The sequence below is a fragment of the Epinephelus fuscoguttatus genome, linkage group LG21, assembly GCF_011397635.1.
Source record: "Epinephelus fuscoguttatus linkage group LG21, E.fuscoguttatus.final_Chr_v1".
In the NCBI taxonomy this organism is placed as follows: Eukaryota; Metazoa; Chordata; class Actinopteri; order Perciformes; family Serranidae; genus Epinephelus; species Epinephelus fuscoguttatus.
The window spans coordinates 21,858,530-21,881,578 of NC_064772.1; the positions used below are offsets into that span (position 1 = coordinate 21,858,530).

Consider the following 23,049-nt stretch of genomic DNA (forward strand, 5'->3'; position numbering starts at 1 on the left):
GAAGGTTTATGATAACCCCTACTAGCCCGATGTTTCCCCATTACTGGCCATAAGCTTCAATCTCTTTAAAAGGGTCTGTTTAAATTTAGCTTTATTCTGTGTGCATAGACACAATTATGTTGCATGTGGGTGTGTTTGAGAAGCAGAAGAAAGAAATGGAAGCGGAGAAGGAGGTGAGATGTTTCTCTCCTTGACTCTTTTTAATTGGATTTGGCCAGTCTCTGCTCTCCGAGAATACAGACAGTTTCTCTCTTGTGTATGTCCCCAGTGTGAGGCCCCTGAACCGATAATGTGGCTCACCTGCATTTCAATTTCACACCACAGCCACAACACAAGCCTGACTATAAACATAAATGCATTCTGTCGTCTGGTCATACCGTATGTTTATTTTGTGCCTTTTTTAATTCTAGTAGATGCAATGTGTGTAAACCTGTTTAACACCCCCCATCTTAAATAGATAAATCTGTCTTTAACCAGCCTGAAGATGAATGATTGTGAGGATTAGCTCAGCAAAAAACAGAGCCCTCTCCTACTGAGATTTCTGCATCAACCATTGAGTCCCATATCAATAAAAACACTGAGTGAGATTATCCTTCATCTTCCCATTGAGCAATGCTGCCTTTGGAGCCGCTGTGTTTTGCATGCCTTTCAATATTTTATCCGCTCATCTTTAAGGAAAAGATTTAGCCGTTTCCTAGATGTAGCAAATGTGATTACCACGGGGAAATATTCAGTAACATGCATGGTGACATTTTGCCATGTTGTGGAAGAAATATTGAAAGTTGGAACATTGCTGTAATGTTCAGTGAAAGGCGTGATGGGAAAAGTTTAAAGGGTTGCTGCTTATGTTCTTGACAAGCGTGTAGGGCTTAGTGTTTAACCTCAATCATTCAGAGAGACCAAAATGTGCGCTGAAAGCCAGTTGTTGAATTGAACTTTTATTTTGGCAAAGTTCCTGTCCATTCTTTTTTTTTTTGAGGGAATAGTTCAACATTTTGGGAAGCACATTTAGTCACTGTGTTGCAGAGAGTGAGATGAGAAGACCGGTGCCACACTCCTGTCCGTGGTCAACAAGGGCAAACACGCGGCAAAATGACTCAACATAAGCAAATGAAGACATATCTTCGCCAATTTGACGACACATGCCACGGATTTATAGACTTACACACACAGTAAATCTATAAAAAGCTCTGCAAGAAGCTCAAAACAGAACAGAAACTCTTTCCAGGGGATGCACACGGCAGGGACATCTTTGATGTTGCCATGATTTTTGGGCTTATGAAGTTGTTGAAGTTGGCAGTCTGTCAGTAGTGTTGGAAAATCACCCAAAAATGTCTTACTTTAATATTGTGATCCTAGTTAAAATAATATTGCAGACTGAAGATCTGCTGTTACCCTAGCATTAGCCTTTTGCTTATCATCAGACTGCCAATTCAGATAATCTAATGGAATACACACAAGTAATTATGAAACAGGCTAACGTTATGTTATTGTTATGTGACTCTAAATTGTCCGTAGGTGAGAATGTTAAGGTTAATGGTTGTCTGTCTCTTTGTGTCATCCCTAGGATGTTATGGCGACCTGTCCAGGGTGTACCCCGCCTTTCGCTCAATGTCAGCTGGGATAGGCTCCAGCCCCCCCACGACCCCTAGCAGGATAAACATTTACAGAAAAAAAAAAGAATGAATGTCTGAATCCGGGTCACGGTGACACAGTAAAATAAGCTAAACAAAACTTTAATGTGATTTTCCAACACCATGCATAGCTGACTTCAATAACTTGCCAAAACATGGTTTTGGTGACCGGGGCGGCACGGTGGTGTGGTGGTTAGCACTCTCGCCTCACAGCAAGAGGGTTGCCGATTCAATCCCGGGCGTGGGAGCCCTTCTGTGCGGAGTTTGCATGTTCTCCCCGTGTCAGCGTGGGTTCTCTCCGGGCACTCCGGCTTCCTCCCACAGTCCAAAGACATCTAAATTGTCCGTAGGTGTGAATGTGAGCGTGAATGGTTGTTTGTCTCTATGTGTCAGCCCTGCGATAGTCTGGCGACCTGTCCAGGGTGTACCCTGCCTCTCGCCCGATGTCAGCTGGGATAGGCTCCAGCCCCCCCGCGACCCTCAAGAGGATGAAGCGGTTTTGGTGACCAACAAGGACCACCATCATGAACACCCCCACAAACATTAGTGCAGCTGTTAATAGTTTGCAACAGCAAGCCATGTCCAAACTGTTTGCATCATTTTTTTGTGTCCCCAGGAAACCATTTCCGTTGTTTCTTGGGCTTCTTGCAGCGGTTTTTTTTTTTTGTAAATGCCGTGCGTGTGTCATTAAATTGATGTTTTTGTGTGTTTTGAAGTTGGTGAATGTTTTCCAGCTGGTGCGTATGTGTCATCAGGATGGAGAAAATGTTTCTTTATTTGCTTTTGTGCTGTCTCTTTGCAGCATGTTTACCCTTGTCGGCCACTGTAAGTATGACATTACAACCAACGGGTGTTAGCATAGCCTCTAAACTGCAACAGCAACTAGAAATTCAGAATTAATTAAGAGAAAAAACATCCTTGCTTTTATTATCATTTAGTCTATCCTATGACTTAATTGATTACTGTTTGGTTACGGTCTTTTACACCTTCTTACTGTCAGTGTAAATAATGTTTAAGTCCCTCAAGAAGTATCTTACACTGTAGAGACTTCTCTTGCTTTGTCTCAGGGGCCATTTTTCAAGCAGGATTTCCTTCCTTCCTGGCCCTCCCCGTCTTTACATTGTGCTGCATGTTTCCTGCTGCAGCGCGCACACACTCAAACACACTTCCCCCACTGTCTCCTCTGGGTCAGGGAGTGGAGACTTTTGCCCTAATTGAGCTTCATGGCATAGGCGACAGGCCTGGAAAGGACCCCTGCATTGAAACCATGAAGTGGATTTAGCTCAGGAGGCAGAGGTGGTGCTGTCCCGCTGCCCAGAGGAAAAGGCGACCTTTGTTTTGGCCAGTGCCAGCTGCCCTGTCACATGGTGCTTACGTGCGACAAGTAGAAGAGTGGCGGGACTACGGTAGACACTTGTCAGGACGCTCATGGAGTGTGAAGGGGTCATCATCACAAGGGGGCCTGTGTTTTAGCTGGCATGCTCTGCCACAGGGAACACACACACACACACACACACACACACACACACACACACACATGCACACACACTTGCTCAGATCAGTATGCCTGCAGCGTCTGCTCAGCGCTCCCAAACCTTCAGCATTGGCCTGATTCTGCGTGACACCTTAAAATTGAGAACATGTTTACAATTGAGTTTAAATACTGGTCTGTTGTTCATCAGCCAAATTAAAGTTATTTTTGTAAAGGAATTTACAAACCATATGGTTTGGTATCATGAAATATCCCCACAAACACTAGTGCAGCTGTTTCTGCATTTTCAGATCTGACTGAAACAATTTTGATGAAGTGTCTTGAGAATATGTTTAGACAAGTTTGCATGTTCTCTCTCTCTGTGGTCTAAACTCACACTTTCCATGTCACTCATGTCTGACTGTCCAGCATTTCTGGGCTCTGAATCCATAAACACTCAGAGCTGCCCCGCCAGACATGATGGGAAATTCCACTTCACTCTAAATTATTTAATTAAGCACTTGAATGAGATTTGCCATAGAAGCGCTGAGAGTGAGACAAGTGTCTCTCTGTCTCAAAGCATGCCTTGTCCACAGTCATCCTTTTTCATGTCTGTCTGTCTTTTTTCTTTCTCTTTCCGTTTTATTTTCAGCCTCTGAAAGTGTTCGTCTGGAGACAGCGAGTAGTCTCTATTTTCCACTTGTACAGTCCCCCTCCACTCAAAGTGTTTTTCTTCTGTTTATGTTCCCTAAATTGTCTGACCCTGACTACACTGACTTGTATCTGTTCAAGGTCTGTCACTAAAGAGGTGTTCACATACCTCTACTGAAGAGGGTCAAGTCTTCACAGTTCCCTAAAATCTGAGATTCGAGCGTATGCTGTGGAAGCTAGATTAGGTACATCTTAGGTTCTCCTCATCTGAGTCTGGGTCAGACTGAGGCTCAAACACATTTGGCGGAATCTCTCTGATGTTTCCTCTAATGCTAACGCTACCCATTTTGAGGCACACTGCTCTTTCACCAGTCAACCTAGCATGAGGGAGGGGGAGAAGATTAGATCTGTTTCCAGCAACTTTTTGCTTAGCAGTGGTTTTTGGGGGGGAAACATGTGAGACTAGTATTTTTTGATGCCCCCTACAGACTGTGAGATTTAGCGCAAGCTTTACTGTGTGACATGGATCTGATAAACTTGGATAGGACATCAAGTTTGATGTATGCAGACTGTACGATGACAGCGCTTACTGAATTGCAGGCTATGACGTATGACGCAATAGCTTTCCATGTTGAGTGCACAAGTATGCTGCATGGGTTATCACTTCTCCAACTGTGGAACACAACATAGATGGTCACATTATTAAATAACCTTAAGTTTTGTTGGCACAATATACTGCAGTATATCTGTGTTTGTGTTTGCTAGCTGCTAGATTGCTCACCTGGCAGCTGCAACTCCACCCCTGTTTCCCTCCATGCTTCGTCTATCTTTACGCGATCATAGTAAGAGCTGGAGGACACATTATGAAGGCAAGGCCTCTGCTGCCACAACTGAACGAGGTTTTCCTCCTTGCTGGAATCCCACAGATTTCTTTTGGCACGTTTTGCCTCCATGGCGAGCTGCTGTCTGTCTGTTTAGCACCAGTGCGTCATTATACGGTACATTTCAGTTTGTTGGTTTATAGACGTAGGTCGTCAGTCACACAGGGAGACGGTCATCCCAAATTTCTGACACTGTCAGAATTTTATCCCAGGCTGTCTTTGATCGCAAGACAACTGCCATCCTTGAACCTCTGTCACTGTCTGATGTCTGACCACTGTTTAGAGCCATGGCCACAGCTTTCACCAAATTTCTTTTTCCTCTTGTACAGCCCAAAATCGTACAGTATATGCATATCTGGAGGGGGACTTGAAGTTTTAAATTGACCTTTCACATTCTTTCTAGCCTAAAGTTGCTGCATGTGTGCTGTCAGTTTAGTTTCACACGTGAAAGCATAACTTGATAAAAAATTACAGTGAATATGAGGTCTGTAAAGTCTGGCTTTCTGCATCAGACTAAAAAATAAATTACTGACTATAAAGTAGTGCATGTAAACAAAGCTACTCACTTACAATAAAAGTAGTTAATGTGCCGTAATTAGTGGTTTCCATTCCTGCTTATTTGAAAGAATAAGTGGACTGAATCAAGCTGAGGTCTATACTGCTCTGATACAGCCATGTTGGCAGGGTGCCTCCTGCTCTGTCCATTCACAGACAAAAAGGAGGCATGATGAGCAGAACCTTGGCAGGAGGGGGTATTTGTTCGGGTGGGCATGCTTTCAACAGTTGTGCCTGGGGAAAGTGAGAGTGGGGGAGAAACTGGCAAAGCAGTTGTTCAATTCTCCCTTGACAGCGTCTGGTTCTGAGTCAGTGAGAGAGGCTGACGCTGCACAGGTTTCCTTTTTTCTTGCCGGTCCTGCTGAGATGGATGACGGGGGCGGGGGCTCCAGTGGATGATTTGGAAGCTTGAAACGGTAATCAAATGAACAATCTGGGTGTGAAACTGTCATGCTTGGGAGTGCACAACAGATTGGGAAACTGATGATTCTGCTTAGTCATGTTGCAGATCAATACAGGGTGCTGGTGTGCTGCTGATTGGGAATTGCCAGCTATCAGTGGGTAGTGGTTTGCTTGGCTGCACAAGGAGATTGGGGATGCAAGGCAGGTTAGGTTTCTAAAGACAGACTCTTATCTGCTGAAGGTTGGTCTCACTGCTTCATATCCAATTTCACAAGTCAAAAGATCTTCCTAATATGCAGAAGATACCCGCCATTTATAGTGCTGCGATGGGTGAAATTGGACAGGCCCACAGCCTGTCAAGTATTCAGTTTAACGGATGTGACCTCGGGCATCATTTTATACTCGTGTTCATTTCGCTCCAGTGCGAGTAGCTCACCAGGAGTCAGGCACAGACATTGGACGCAGACATGTTCATTAGATGAGTCTCTTCATTCCAGCTGTTTATGTATCGCCTTAGGGGGCAGGGTCACTGAAAGGACAAGACTAACATCTAAGAGAAGAATTTTCGATAGCCTTCATGGACAATAGTGAGTTCTTGGAGATGCCTCAAAGCACATTGCTTAGTCCGTCTTTATTTTTCCTTTGCAAGCCAGAATTTCACTTCATCTTCCACAAAAAAATAAACTTTCAAATTATATTTTAATAACTGTCTCCTTTTGTCTTGAAAAACACTTCTTCATCTACCTAGATACCTTGATAACGGTATTGTGGTGATATTGTAGGGTTGACTGTTGGTGCTTTCACAAAATTTTTACACAGTGAGTTTTATGGTAAATAATCAGTGATGTTGATATGATGACTAAGTGATGAAACTTGAAACTACTTGTAATGCACTAGTCTGCAAAGCTCTGAAAACCTCCCAGTTTACACCAGTGCGACAAGGTCAAACGGCGTAGCGTCTACATAGCAACGGCTCTCACTATGTCCGTTATGATTTCCAGCTTTTCAGATTTTGTTTGTAGCCAAATATAATTTATACCATCTTAAATCTGAATAGTGATAGTGAGATACTTGCTTCAGTTGCATTTCTCGTCGTGATGAAACAGCCAAAAAGGTAAACCAAAGATGACTATGTTTATGATAAATATGCCACGATAATTTAAATAACCAGGACCAATTATCACCGATTATCAGTCAGTGAGTATATTTGTGTGACATCCATATACAGCGAGCAACAGCAGCAGCCCATTGTCCGACAGGACACACTGTGAGGACAGAGACCAACATGCACGTCAACAGCAGCGGGGATGTACTGTACTTGGGGTACTCTGGCTGGGCGGGGACAGAGGTCTCTTGTCAGAGAATGTGACAGCAAGGGAACACACCATCTGCTGACACTTTGTAACTGACTTGACCAGCTGACTTCGCAACTAGCCAATTGACTGTTGAAATAGGTGACCTTGCGTTCTTAAACCAGCCACTGGCGACTTGACAAGCTGAGTCATAGGAGATACCATGAGTTGGCTTGAACATTGCTTGGACGGGCCAGCTCTCACAGCTGCAGCGCTCCCCACGATGTTGTAAAATGGTTTTGTCTTGTTGCGAATCTTTGGTCATAACTGGGCTTGAAGTCAAATAATTAAACAGCTAGATCAGTCCGGCCTTTAAAAGCAGGATAACAACAACAGATACGATAATACAACATCCAAAATCAAACATGATACAGTCTTATATCAAGATATGGATATAATATCAATATAGTGCTTGGCCCTATCCTCATCCACAGTATTCAATAAATTTTTCCGACTCATCTGGTATTCATACAGACTGCCTGAACTTAAAAATGAAAGTCTTCCAAAGACAAATGAGCTTTTGTTCTCTCGAGGAACCTGTAAAATGACTACACTCTGTGTTCTCCGTTGTTAATTAAAACCAGAGACCCTGCATTGAGCTGTGGAGATGAGCCCTAATAGCCACTCCCAAGATAGACATATTAACTTTCCCCGCTACATTAAGTGTCTGTTTCCTGTATACATTCCCAGCAGAGAGAAACAGGCCTGTTTGGGAAAACTAGCCAGCAGACTAATGGGATGGAAAGCCTGGGATGACTCCTGGAGGTGTCATCAGGACCTTTTGAAGTTGGGAGGGGCCTGGCTTGTGGCAGGGAATCACTACAAAGAGCCTTTTCTCTCTTTTCGGATGTTCCCCTGTGTGCTCTCGGCTTTGGAGACTGACTTTGTTTGTTACTGGTCAAGACTTTTTCAGCGGAAGTTCAGTTTTTGCTTGCCAGGAATTTTGTGTGTGTATAGGTTTGTGTATGTGAGGCCAGGAGGTTTGACCCTGTAATGTTGAATTCCAGTTTGAAAGCAGTTCCTCTGTGCAGGAAGTATAGTAAAGGCACCATATCCTCCCCACAGGGTTGTCATGGCCAAACAAGGCTCTCTTTTTCCTTCCTTTTGTACTTCCTCTCTGTCTGTATATTATGTCTGTCTCGTCTCTTTGAGTCTCTGCTGCTCTCTCATTTTCTCACCAGCACACACACAGCAAATCCAGAGACTCAGGTGTTACCAGAGCTTTGCCTGAGGGTGTTGAGCTGCCAGTGCACCTGCTACATGCACATCTTTAACTGATATCACAGTGCTTTACTTTTTATTCTGCTATCCTGGGGGACAGATGTATGACACACACACTTACACATACACACATACTGAAAAAGACTGTTACGTTAATGAGCATACCTTCACAGTCTAGTGATTCACTACAGTGGGCTTTTTCGTGTGGACGCTGTTGTTTGTCTCCATCTCTGGCGTCAAATGGTCTTTGTCTTGTCTGTTTTGTTTGTTGACAGGAGAGGATTCCTCCACAGATGGTGGATCAGAAAACACGGAAATACCTGTAAATGTGTGTTGTAATATCCCTCTTCATTATAATCTTTTTTTTTTTTTTTTTACACCGCTAAATATAACACACAGAGAGGAAAATACACAGGATATTTGTTTGTTTGCCAGCTCTCCAATCCGGACAACAAAGCACATCAGTGAATCATCGGTGGACAAAAGAGCCAGTTTGTCCAATAGACTCTGAGAAAGGCCTATTCATTCCTGCAGAGTTTATACTGGTGACCAGTGCCAATGAACTCAGATTGGACCTATTTCAATTGTTCGCAATAGATTCCACATTACCACAAAAACTGAACTTTGGTAGCAGAAGAAGTTTTAAAATTGTGCTGACATTGTATTTTTTTTTACTCTTTTAATATAGCTGCTTCAGTACTTTTAATTTCGAGGGGAACATAGTGTTCCACAGTTGAACCGATCGATCCACAGGGACCTAAAATGGTTGTTTTGCATGCAATACATCAAACAGGCCCCGTGTTCCTGCCCACTCCTCCAATAGTTTTAACTTGAATGCATTAGCAGATGTTTGAGGCGAGCTTTGTACTTGATTCAAACTAATTTCTGTAGCATGGGAGCAGCTAGATGGCTTTTTCTATCAAAGCGATTTGCTGCATCATTTTGCTCCTTTGGATCTGTTTAGTGCTCTTTTTCCTCTCCCTGGGTTTGATTTGTATTCCCGTCACAGCCAATTCTGCTGGCTGTGATGAACGACATGCTTTTTCTCCCCTCGCACTTTCTTCATTCTCTTTTCCACTCACTTCCCATCCACTCTGGCATTTTTTATTTGACCCAAGCACATGCTCTGGTTTGGCAAATTCGCTGCACACACGCTTTATTTTAAAGTGCAAGAATGTCCATCATTGTCTCTCTTGTTATGTAATTGTTAGTGTAATTGAGACAGAGATCAGCTTATACAGTAGGAGTGGCTGGCCTTCTGCTGATTGTATCTTTCCAATCTGGTGGAGGGATGCTGGGGGGGGGGGACAACATTGCATAATGTCCATTCACAAAGTCCTGAACTAGGTTGGCTCAGTCAGCACACACACTCTGTTGGCATGGAAACAGCCCTCCAGCCAGTCTATTACCCCTCTGCCTTTCCTTTCCTATATGACACTGATGTCCAGAGGATGAAGGGTGCAATTTCAACTACCCTGATCAAAAAGCACATGTCAGCAAACTGAAGTTATTAAGCAAACTGTCACTCATAGATGGGGGCAATTTTCCACTCTTTCTAGTCAGATGAAGTAGGGCTGCACAATATGAGGAAAATCTGCGATATGCAATAACATCATTGAATATCACTATAATAATATTACTTGCAATTAACCTTGTTTCCACTAAGTAGTCCGGTTCAGATCAGTTCAGTTTTTACACATTAAAATGGTTATTTTTGTGTTTCCATTGTCAAAAGTTGTGGATGGTAACAATTAAATCTTTCAAGTACATACCATTTTTGGGTTACTCCTCTGTTGAGGTACCTAGTACACTGATCCGATAGTAAAAGTTGGAGCGAGAAATACTCCAGTCTGTTGATTGGTTTGCAGACAACCATCTCTCTTGCTTGACAAGGACTCAATACACAATTCCACCATTCATAAATATCCAGTTGATTGCGATAGAGACTGTAAACTGTCTAACCTGTTCTTTTTTTGTTCTGAAAATATCAGCATGCAACCGTGTTCTTCGGACGATCAACCAGGTGCAGACATTCCTCTGCATTTTTACTCAAGAAGAAATACAGTGAGAGCTGGATGGAGCAGTAACGTGGCTTTTACTATCCAGTGACAACCCCGCCTACATTTAAGACTACTGTCTGCATTGGAGACGTTAAACAGATCTTAGGGTTTAGGTACATCTCCGTACAGATTCTGTACCAGTTTAAAGGGTACTATACTGAAAGTGTTCGGTAGAAACGCAGCCATAGTGTACTCAGGCTCAGACTTGTACAGTACCTTTGGGACTTCAGAGGCTGCAGTGTTTATTCATGGACAAACTTAAAGCTAAGTTGTACATTTACTACCACTGACAACTTGATTGCTATCTTAAGTGCTATATCGTAGGCAACAGGACCTGCTTGAGTTTCTTGAAGACGTTTCACCTCTCCTCCAAGAGGCTTCTTCAGTTCTTCCTCTTGAAAGAGAGGTGAAATGTCTTATAGCACTTATAGATTTAGCACTTAAGATTACCATGACCTGGATGACTGAGAATCTTCACCAACAACTTGATTGCTAATTTCTTCTCTGCTCTGATCACCCACAGCTTTCTTCTCTGAGGGCATGCACGTCACTCTTTCTTGTGCTTGATCACACACTCATTACGCAATGAGCTATTCTTATAGCAGCTACAGTACTCTTATAACACATGTCATCATTCTCCATTCAGTTGTATGCTTTTCTTAGACATGCAGTGAATGTTCTTTTACCTTTCTACTCATATAATGTTTTAGGATTGACCGCTAATTCATATATGAAGTAAACAAGCCGGCCTGTGTCTGAGTAACATTGCTCTCTTGCTAAGCTCGGACAGCTGACTGATTTTATTGACTGGCCTGAAGTTACTTTTTTTTGGCCCCAGGTTCCAACGGTCTTTATTATTGTACACTGCCAAAAGGTGAGGGCTCTGGCTGATTGGCCAGAGGTTAACAGCATGGCAGGTATCAGACAAAATGGTGCCAGACAGACAGAAATAGGTTGGTCCTCCATTTAAAGTGCGATATTGCAATCTTGAATTTTGTATCCCAGTGTGTTTAGCATGTAAGTTGACATCGCAATGTTGATAAGAAACAATATATTGTGCAGCCTTAATGGTAAGTCAGTGATGGAAAGGTCTATGATGTTTACTGAACCTGATTTCAGTTTTACTGTGACAGTAAAGGTCAGGTTGTTATCACATTGAAGCATCACTGCGTCAGGCAGTACAGCCGTGATTTCCACCACCATAGCTTTGTTGCCCACAGCGTGTGAGCTCGTGTTGATTAATGGCAGGTAGGGCCACACGCAGTGATTGGACCAATCTATTCATCACACCCATCTGCTCTGTGGAATAATGAAAACTTTAATGGGGTTTTAATGTGAAGTCCCCCCCCTCAGCCATCAGAGTGACAATCCAGGTGATTATACCCGGGCCTCAGGAAACAAAATGACTTTCTGACACAGTTTTGCTGATACATGGTTAAAGATAGTAAATGTGTACAGTATGTCAAACAAGTAGACAGGAAATAACCAATACAGAAAAGAACAGCCACTGCTTCATTGCCCAAAAAAGTGTGTGTTGGCGTGTTTGTGACAGCGAGCGGATGCCATTTTGGAGATGAGTCTAACTTTCCTTGAATCACCAGTGGAAAGAACACTGTAAGCGAATCAGTGCTGTTGTCCAACTCTTTATCCTCTTTGTCTTCTGAGCTCATCACTTTACCTCATCATTTTTCCGAATATATAAAAATCTGTCAAATTCATACACTCACAATGTTGGAGAGAAAACGTTGACTTGTAGTTCAGTATTTTCTGCTCGGTTCAAAATGTCAGTCCATCTCTGCTTCCTGAAAGCGTGACATGGATCGTGAACAGCTCCTTTTGAGATTTAAAATGCAGTGAAGTCTGCTTGTGATTCAGAAGTGGCCGGTGCCCAGACATGGTGGATTCCTGCTAGAAAGCACATCTAGTCCTAGGGAACAAAATGTGTCCCTCTGGAATTCAGTCGGTCGTTGCTGGCTACGAGGCCAGAGATAGCAACTGTGGTGAACCATAATGAAGAAGTTTCATGGCTGAGTCTTAAGCAGTTCTTCAGCTGCATTTTTTCCTGCCATTTGTTTGAAACTGCTGCAAAATGCATCACTAAAATTTAATTAGTTTCTAGTTAGTAATTATTATCCTCATAGCTTAAAACCAGAGAACAGATGCTGTGCTCTGTGATGCCATAGAGACAAATGCACTGACACTGAATCACAATGCAGGATTTGGACTCATACAGTCTTAATACAGTACACACAGGTGTTTGCAAAGGAGCCATGTGTTTATGTACCGCAGCGCTGTCAGGTACTGTACAAACCTGGAAATGGGCTTATATATATTCACAGTCACCCTGGGTACCGTTACTGTGTCCATAAATCCAGACAGTCAGTCAGCTTTCTATTCACTGTCCGTGGAGCTGTTCCAGGATCAGCCTCTAAACGACATCAACAATGCAGTCTTGGCTTTTTCCTCAGAAGAGACATGTTGGTTTCCAGTCTGAACTGTCCACAGTTTAAAGAATAACACAAACAGTACTTAGATGAATCGTTTAGACTTTTGTGTGGCCCGGTCTGTTTTCTGTGCGGTACATTCATCTCAGAAAACTACATGAAAGATGTTTCCAGTTTTACACCATCACTTGTGCGCGACAAACACAAACAGTCCCTTATCTCCTGGGTGATAACACAATTCATTATCTCCATCCAATCAGATTCAGAGTTCCTGCACTCCATTATGCCGTGCCTTTTTTCCTCATGTTTACTTCTGATGAGCATCTGCAGTGGGGCTCCTTATGTTTTGCTGCAGAGCCCCCCGCCATAGCTGTAGATATACTGTATAATTAGTGCTTTGCAGATATAGTGATTATGTCCTGTTGAATAGACTCTTCAATATTAAAGCTGAAGTGATGGATTTCCTAATGAGACCATGTTTGATGTCACGCATCAATGATACTGAGCTGGGTTTTGATGCAAATTAGCACTACTTTTGCTCAGCTCAGGTCCTGTACTGTAAGCCCTGTCATGCCTTCGCGAGGGCCTGTCGAAGTCTGCTCCGTGTTTGTACATATTAGACTTGCTAATCAGGTGCTAATGCTCGTGAGTGGCAGAGTTGTGAGGCAAGGCAGCTACAGAATGGTAATCAGTGTGGAGTTGGCCTACAACAAAGAGGCTGATTATTTAAGCCCCCCCTTTTTTTTCCCAACCACAAGTCCGAATTCAAGCATTCACTTATACGGTTCCTTTTGAAGTGTTGCTTGACGTCAGTACAATGTGATTAAGATGATTTCAGTAATTTCTTCATGTCTATTTGTTTTTCCTTTTTCTTTTTTTTTGGCTTTCTAATGAGCTAGAAATAGAGACTTTAACACAGGTCCAGCCCGACCACCTTACCATCTGTTCACAATTAATCAAGTGAAACTTCAACACGCTCACTGTAGTCCCAACCACTCACTTAGATCTTGGTGTCGAGGAATAATTCTTGGCTTGCCTGCTCATTAAAGTAAGCTGTTTACATGCTTTGTGGTTGCATTACGCAGGCTTGCTCAGGTCAGGCAGCCCGCTGTGTGGCTGCACTGGATGACAGATGGCATTACGGCCCTCGGTGGGGCGGTAAAGGGACGCCTATGGTTAGGGTCAACTGCAAAGACAGATGTAAACTTCTAACAGCACTCGCAGTGACCGCATGCATCACTCTGCCTTTCAGTGCGGAGCCTCATGTTGGTCATTTGTTTATGGAGCTGCTGTTGTTGGTGTGTGTCACGCTGTACCGTGAAATGATGCTTTGTGCTGCTGAAGTGTTTTTCTGTGTCACAATGTTTTGTATTGTAGCACTGTCTCTGTGCCTATTATGTTGTCTGTCATGTTGCAGTGGCTTTGTGCGAGGATTGGTGTGATCAGTGACAGGCCATTTATTAAGTCAGCGTTTGAGTTTTGACAGCTGTGCTGCATTCTCTGTGAGCTTGTAATGGTGTTATGGTGGACACAGATGGATTCAAACTGCTGGTTAAAGATATACTATAAAGGATTTTCCTTAAAAGATGTATAGACTCATACAGCAGTAATCCCTCTCAATCATCACTTATGACCCTCTAGAGATGTACTGCGGAGTACTTATCTGCAGAGATTCCGCAGTCTGCCTGTATTTTCTAATTGTCTTATAGTGATGCACCTATTTATTGGCTGCACATCGGTATCGGCTGATATTCACCTTGTTGGTTGCCATTGGCGTATTGGCAAATACGATTACATTCGCTGATGGCAGTGGCCGATGTTTTTCTGTTGTGTCACAGTAATCTTGCGTAGGCTAAAAAGCAGGGCTCAAGACTCGTGGTGTCCCGTTGCCTGGGGACAATAGATAACTTGTATGGAACAAACAGAGATTCCCAGGCCCGCAACTGGGGCGAAAGGACGTGGTAAACTCACTCTCAACTTGCCAGGGGCTTTATTAAAGGGTGGTGATCACTTGCCAGACTGTAAGCATCAGACATCCAAGACACAAAGGGCTAAAAAAACACACATAGCGGGGCGAAACGCCAAATGAGAGTGAATCTGAGGTTCACTTTCCCTTTTACTGGCGAGCTTGCTTACAAACAGTAACCAACAACCCTGCATAGTAAACTTTTAAAGTATAATTTCTTTGCCTCAGTTTTCTTTCATTTAGTAATTTATCTTAAGTGTCATGAGTCTTTCCACAGTGTTTTAGCCGACAGGTCTGGCACAATAAAATCAAAGTACACTCTTGATTCTACTTAGAGATCTCATTTCTGCTTTTATCTTGCTTGAGTTACTGCCTTTTATGCCATTTGGTGGATAAATAAAGTTCGCTTTGTGACATGGGAAATGAAAACAAATGTAAGATAAAACCCAAATCACACAAGTGTGTTTTTGTGATGTTGTGCCAAGGTTTTTTTTCTTCCTGCTGCTTAACTCGCTCTCATTCAAATTTGACAGCGACATGAACATCAGGGACGCTGTTGTTGTCGCTTGACATCAAGTTTGATGGAGCTCAAATTCAGAGCGATTGAATGCAATTTCGCTTGTGCTTTATATTTCATGAAAGTTTTGATTTTTAAGCCTTGCTCTGGATTTCATCATCGCTTCCCTGAAGTGAAGTGCATCACAGACATCAATCAAAATCAAAGTGTGATGCCACCAATTTGTCTTCCCCAGAGCTTCTATACTGAAGATAGATTCCTGTCTGACAAACTATATTCCAAACATTGCACACATAAGGATTCAAGTCTGGTACCTGTTGATGGATGTCTTCTTTAAAAGCTCTCCCCCAGGCGGAGTTCAGAAAATGACTAATTCCTCCTTAGTCACATTTTAAGAATACATTCGAAGCACACCTTCTTAATTTGCCATTCTCAGATAGTGCCCTGAAGCATTAAATGGGATGTTGAGGGCTTGTGTGGTGAGGCAGCCTGGGAACCGGCGTCCTCGGGGACTGAGGAAAGTAAGAGCACTTCCCATCCATCTCAATTCACATACTGTTGGCCTCCCCAACTCCCATCCCCAGCCACTTAACATCACCTTTGAAATACCAAGTGCTGCATTGATTATGTTTTTTAAGAGATTGTGTTTCATGCGTATCAGGTGTCCCCGTTGTGATAGTTACCAATTAGCTCTGGCAGCCAAGTGTTGCAGCTGCACACAAAGCACCAAATCTTCTATTTGTCTCGTTAAAGGTGCAAGCGATCAGATGTCAAAATGTAATTCAATCCTGGGGGACCACTTCATCAAAAGTGTTAACTGTTGCTTTCCTTCTCTGCTTCAGGTTTTTCTACATCGTCTCAACCAGTATGCAGCCACCAAACTCGACAAGAACATCACAGAGGAGACTGTTAAGGTGAGGGTCAATCTGTGAGGTATGGGACTGCATAATTAAGATTTGGAAAAATATTAAGGGCAATTGACCTTCTCTGGGACACGGCACACAGATTTTATTTTTCTACAGTAACCTGATCCATGAAAGGACCGGAAATTTCATCGGAAACTAAATAAAGTGGGTCTCTTGTTTGGGGTGCTCTTTCAGTCTAAAATAGCCAAGTTCTGAATGGAGAAAGAAGTAGTGGGAGATCCAGGAAGCAGCTGTAAATATAATCTATTTCTGGCTGGAGGATAATAAAGGATACTCTCTCACAGTGGGAGTGTGACTGTTTCACTGAGCTTGCTTACTCTGGAAGGTAAATACACATTCAGTGGATATTTACTGCGCGTCCTATGTTTTGGAATATGTCTATCCATGCTATGTTTTGTTTGGGAACACGCTGTACAAACTAGAGAGGGGTTTGGATAAGGTGGGTCATCACAAGGTTGGGCTGTGATGTCACCAGGCAGCTGAATGACATCCAGTCCTTTGGAGCAGAAACGCACTGATCAAATTTTACCAGATATTTTTTTTTTTTTTTTTTTTTTTGCTATTCTTGTTTTCGCCCCACAACACCCATAAAAAGTCTTTTCTGGTTTTCATTCTTTGGTTTTATTTCACTAGCTTCTTCCTTCATCCAGAATTGTTTTGTCCTTTAATATCACCACAAGAAGGACATAAAAGGGGGCAGAAGTCAGCACCACATGAAGGCAAAGTTTCCATACAACAGATCTTAAAAATCTGTTCCCTTTTTTCTGCCTCTCTATTGAAATATCTCTAATAATGTTTGAAATTCAGATATCAAAGACGTCTCAAGCCAAGATGCCCATTACAAAGAAACCTCATTCTTTATTGTGTGGCCTCACAAATTGCTTCGCCTAGTGCCACATGACCACAAAAAAGCAGTATATGCCAAAGTATTGATTCGGACAATCCTAGGAATACCACTGGAGGAAGAAACAGTTGGCAGATATGCTAAAACCACACGTACACACTTAAGTTAATGTGACCATCTAGTGTTTTTGTGTCCTTTTTCCTCTTTCAGGTTTTATTTTCCAACATCGAGGAGATCCTGGCTGTTCACAAAGACTTCCTGTCTATGGTGGAAGAGCTACTCCACCCTGACCCTCATGCTCACCATGAAATTGGGCGCTGCTTCTTACACTTTGTGAGTAGCACATGTGACTTTTCTTACTTACAGTAGAGGCGAAACACTGCACAATATGTCTGTGGTTCATTTGATTTTTACTTGAAGCAAAATATGGCACTGCAATCAAACGTGGTATTCATCTAGATTTGCTAGAAAACCTGCAGGGCACAGCCATTTCAACAAGCTAGTTGGTAACGTCAAGACAATGGTTGTTTACAAGGAGCACTGAGTACAACACTGAAGTTTAGGCTAGTTAAGTGTTGATATAATGGACTTTGAGAGACTTGGCGAGATAAATAGAACCAGGGACAAAGTCAAAAAACAGTTGCCTAAGCTTTTGAGCCAGTAAGACCAGTGGTTAGACCTGTTCTCATTAAGTCGGACAACAGCGGTGGAAGTGAAAGTGAATAGCTGCCTGAACGTGACTAATGTTACAATCGGTGTTAACAAACCACACAAAACACTTCTCCACTCCAAATATGTGCTCTACCACTGCCTCCATCAAGTTGTCAGGCCACAACAACAACGCAAGATGCTTATAACGTTACATTTATGTTCTTATGTAGCAGCTAACATAGCTAATGTTAGCATAACCCAGCAGTCACATCCATAAGCCATCTTCTATCATGATCAACATCACTCCCACCTAGAAGCCATTTCATATTAAGGTATTGCTTGCATCACAAAGCATTGGTAAAATAAACAAACAGCAACACTCACCATCAGCAGAACTGTCAGGGTTGAGCACCACTTGAACTTGTCCCGTCTCCCTGTGTGCATTGGATTAAATAGCTGGTAATGCCAGTACAATTTTGCCTTCGTGCGCCCATCCTGATCTCGGTGTAAATAATAGATGGTCATCCTTGATGTGGAGACACCACCAAGCACCATCTTGCAAGCTCTTTAGTAAAATTTTGGAAACGAAGAACTTCCTCCTTAGTGACAGAATCAGAGCAATGTCAGGCTAGTTGATGATGTTAGCTTCACCTTAGATCTTAAACCAGAATTTTTACTACTCACTGCTTTTGTAATGGCTGCTATACCAGTTTTGCATATCCGTAGAAATAGTATCAAACTTCAGTTCTTTCATCAAGACAGCAAGTAAGGTTTACCTGTACCGGGACACCGAAAAGTGACTTCCTGTACTTCCATGCACTACTCTACTCAAATTTCTCATATACTGGCTATAAAAAATTATGTTGTCAGAGAACAAAACAGTCATCAAACCACAAAACATCTTTCACATCATCTTTACCAAGTTTAAGTCTAGCTTAACAGCTACCTTCTGGCTAGAAGCAGACAACAAAGAGGCAAACCATTCTTGTGATGTCACCTATTAGCTTGTTGAAAGATGGCTGTGCCCTGCAGGTGAAAACGTTATATACTGTCCTATTTTCCAGCAAAGCTAGATGAATATCAAGTTTAATTGCAGTGTCATATCATGCCTAAGGTAAAAACAAATTAACCACAGTCATATTGTTAAGCGTTTCATCTCCTCTTTTGTAAGCTGAAAGTTATGTCTCCACCTTTGACTTTCATGTCACCATCTTGTCCAAGCTCTTATAGTTCAGTTGCGTCAGTGCCAATTCTGTTTCCAATAATCCTTGGCTCACTGGAGCCTGTAATGTAAAGAATGTCTCTCCTACTTTACTATTGAAGTTCAAATACAGTTATGCCTTTGATTACTGCTGAAAATGATAAGACACACCACATGTTGTCAATTCATCTCTCTGGATTACCCATGATGAGGGAGTGCACATGTGTGATATGCTTGATACGGTTCTGATATACTGCTCACCCCTGCAATATATCACATGTCTTTGATGCAGAGCCTTGAAGCCCACTGGCATATAATAGGTTTCAAAGTCCAATAAATCTTACCATCCTTCTGTTGGGCTGAAGGCGACGGCTCTGCCAGTGGGTTGCTGATGTAGTGTGGGGCTGCTGCTCGCACAGGTGAAAGGGAGAGACAGAGGGACGACCTCATTGAGAAAATGGGATATGATTTGCAGCATAACTGAAAACTCATGACCATAATTCAGTCATGAGTGACCATGTGAGTCCGTTGAGATAAGACTTGGACAAATGTTCTTTTTCCGTCCTTTTCCTTATTCTGCAGCGTTTTTTTCCGTCTTTGTGGTGATTTGTTGATGCTCTAAAAGTTCCAAGAAAGACTTACACAATCTAACTGTACTAAAGAAACACAAATAGGTAAGTAAGCCAGCTGGACAGTGGACTGCTCAAATCAAAATCCCTCTGTGATTCAGGCCTGCAAATTGGACTCCACTCCTCCCTGTTGGACTACAGTAACATTTGTCCCTAGGGCCAAAGAATAATCTTCATGGAGGTTCATAAACTGACCTCTTAGCAAACATGACTCAACAAAGAGAGCATACTCTTCAGCTAATCATGAAGTTGTGTTTTGCAAAACGCCCCCGCTTGTTGTTATGACAGTTATGTCTCTCCACATCACCAGCTTTGTCTTCTGAGGGAGAGCAGCATGGTTGAAGACTGTGTGTACTATTTTTGCTGCTCTGTAGTGACTTTGTAGTGAGTGATTTAAAGGCTGTGTGGTCTGATCCCACTGCTGCCTCTCACAGACAATGGAGTATGAATGTCAAGAGAACTGCCGCGCTGGAAAGTTGTCGGTCATATGGCTGCAAGGCAGATGACAGGATATGATTGGAGCCACCCCACATATATATATATATATATACATTATTTATTTCATGATGGAGAGGAGTGTGGAGAAGAATGCATGCCCACCATGAATCCTATAATTCATGTGTCTGCTCTGTGGTCTGTTTTTGCCTTCTTTTTCTCATTTTTCTTTATTTCTCCAGTCAGTATATCTGTCTTCTGTATCGCCCTCTCTGGCTTAATTTATTTCTTCACGCCCTCCTCTCTTTTTTTCCGTTTTCTGTTAGACTCAGTTGCCCTATTTCTCTCTCCTCCTGTCTGTAATTTGTCCCTTTTACTCCCCATGCGTCCTTCTCACCTTGTCATTCTCTGTCTTTCGCAGAGGAGCCGTTTCCAGATTTATGATGAGTACGGCGGGAATCATGAGAAGGCCCAGAGGCTGCTGCTGGAGCTCAATAAGATCAGAAGCGTCAGGACATGTTTACTGGTGAGAAGGGGGCTGTAAAGGTGCACATAATACAATAGTGTCCCGCTGCAGAGCTCCAGGGTCAGGCCCACATCTGATGCTGGGACTCACCTCCATCGGCAGGGCCCATGGTGGAATATCACGTGTTTTTGTCAGGATTCCTTACCAATAAATAACTTTATATACTTTAAACTATAAACTAAACTTTACATCTATTGCGTATTGTATTGTTTTATGGCACCTAAAGCCAATAAAAAAAAGTAGCCTACAAAGCATATATTTAATACACTGTATCACGTCCCTGCTGTATAAGTAACATGTGTCGCAAGATGATCTACAAGCACTTTATAAGCTGACTGATCAAATTTGGTTTCATGTTTAGGCTACGTATGATTTGTCCTAACTTCTCTTTGATCAGTACAGATGTCTTATTATCGACCATAGAGAGTAAAGTGTTAACTAAGATGCCACATAGCTACTTCCAACCTCAAAGGTAAACCATACAACCTCAGTGTTTTGCTAAAAATAACTTATAAAGTTACGTAACAAAATGTTAAGCAGCAAATAACTTGTACTAACCTGATTTTGCTAATGTTAGCTAACATTACTGTATACAACATTAGCTTAACTAGCTAACTTTTGCAAACTCATAAGGTTAGTACAAGTTACTTGCTGCTTAACGTTAACGTTACTTTACCTAACTGCGTAAGTTACAGTTCTACTGAAATATAAGACACTTTTTTGGGACGACATCACAATGATGTCATGTTATTAGCTTGAGGCAAAACACGACTCTCCACCGCAGGGCTGTAGGCTACACAGGAGTCTTAAAATGTCGTGTCATGTTGTGTTATTGGGAGACAGAATAGATATTATAATAATAAAACTTACATTTTATTACATGTCACTACCCGTCAACAAAAACGAAGACAACTATGGTTAAATGTGATAAGACAAAAGGACTGGACGGAGGCGATCATCAAAAATGCTCACATGTGCAGCGCACACTTCATATCAGGTTAGAGAAAAAGTAGTTATTGTTGTAGGGATGAATAACGTTATATGTATTTTAGGGCTATCATGTCCACATAGTTAGAAATTAGGGAGGTATTAAGAGGAATGTTGGATTTCTCTGTAACGCTAACTTTAGCTTCTTCTTTAGCAAAACAAACTGCAGGAACCCGTTCAAGTATCGTCGTCCTTTGTAAGATTGGCATAGTAATCAACCACAAAGCTTCTTGTGACATCATCCATCCACTGAGTGAGAGCATACAGGTCGGCCAGTCTGGTCCCGTTGGTCAGTGTTTACTTTTTCAAGTAACACTTCATTACATCCGTAAATCCAGTCTGACGCTCTACATCAAAATTAGATCCCAGTTGGTCGAAGAAACAGAGCATTATATCTCTATGTAGCTTAACAAACAGTTAAGTTCATCACACTTCGTCTCCCTTGACAGAGTGTGCTTTGCCACCTCAAGAGTGTGGTGCTCTGGATAACTGGACGGTACATTCCGACAGCGCTCTGAATTTATGACCGGTCCAGTTTGTACCAGAGTGCGCTCCGACACTCGGCATGAGTATTTCTGAATGCACCACTTGCATCATCTTCCTCCATCTAACAGAACTTGCTAGCTAGCACTAACTAATGTTGGTGGAGTATTGTTTTGCCTCAAGCTAAGCCCCGCCCACCAAAAAACATCATACTAATTACTAACAGTAAAAGGGTCTATAGATGGAGGTGGTGTTGCTTATTGAAACCAGTTATTGCAGGCTATCCTGATGGTCGTCTCTGGCGTACACTTCCTTCTCCAAGCTTGGAACTGAAGGGTCCGATGAAAAGGCGGGCCTGAGCCTGGAGCTCTGCAGCTAGACCCTTCTCACATAATGAAACATACATACAGCCAAGTGAAGTCTCAGAGGATCAGTGCTCACGTCCAAGTCAGAGAAACTGTTAATATTTAATGTTTAATCCACGTTAACACACAGACAGTGCACATAAATACACAAGTTTGACTTCTGAAAATAATGCTGAGCTCGTAGGGCCAATGTTCAAGTCCAAGTGGGGTCAAGCGTGTTTAAAACTGGACTTAAGAACTGCTCACATATGAAGACACATTGTCTCAGTCTTGTAGACATGCAAACACGCAGTCACCCACACATGGCAGTGTAAAACCCTGTACTTAATGTTCCAGTGTGTCTGACAGCTGATGTGACTCGGCCCCTTGTGTGGGCGTACTCCCTCTTCCTGTCCCGACACTCTGAGAGAATTTCACTTCCACAGGGGAGCATCATGTTGCTAGAACAAAAGATGACTACATCCCCAGTGCTGGCTCGCTAAACTGTATGTGTGTGTGTGTGTGTGTGTGTGTGTGTGTGTGCGCACTTTAAGAGGTCAGTTTAAATGTTGGCCCTTTTTCTTTTCCATTGCCTCTCAAAGCTCTTCTCTTGATGCTGTTTACAGTCTCTTGTCCCTCTGCTGATACTTTTCACTCTTTACTCATAGGCTTTGACAGTTTGTAATGTGAGTCCGTCTCACTCCCTACTCCTTTGCTTCGGTGCGGCACACACTTGTATCACTACACACTGTCACCCCTTGTGTTTTAAGACTTCCATAAAAACGGAGCACTTTGAAATCGAGATCTACAGCAGAGTTGCACTCCCAGTAGAGCCAGAGTATGACCACAGACTTGGGTGTATTGATTGG

The 23,049-nt window shown here is 42.5% G+C and overlaps 1 protein-coding gene across 2 annotated transcripts in view; it reads left to right on the forward strand.

The window, feature by feature from the left end:
- Positions 1 to 23,049, forward strand: part of prex2 (phosphatidylinositol-3,4,5-trisphosphate-dependent Rac exchange factor 2) — a 126,020-nt gene that overhangs the window by 7,068 nt on the left and 95,903 nt on the right. For both annotated transcript variants that reach the window (XM_049565243.1, XM_049565244.1), the window contains exons 2-4: positions 15,997 to 16,068; positions 17,135 to 17,257; positions 20,262 to 20,366. In XM_049565243.1, coding sequence (XP_049421200.1) covers positions 15,997 to 16,068; positions 17,135 to 17,257; positions 20,262 to 20,366 — 300 coding nt within the window. The remainder of the gene's footprint in view (positions 1 to 15,996; positions 16,069 to 17,134; positions 17,258 to 20,261; positions 20,367 to 23,049) is intronic.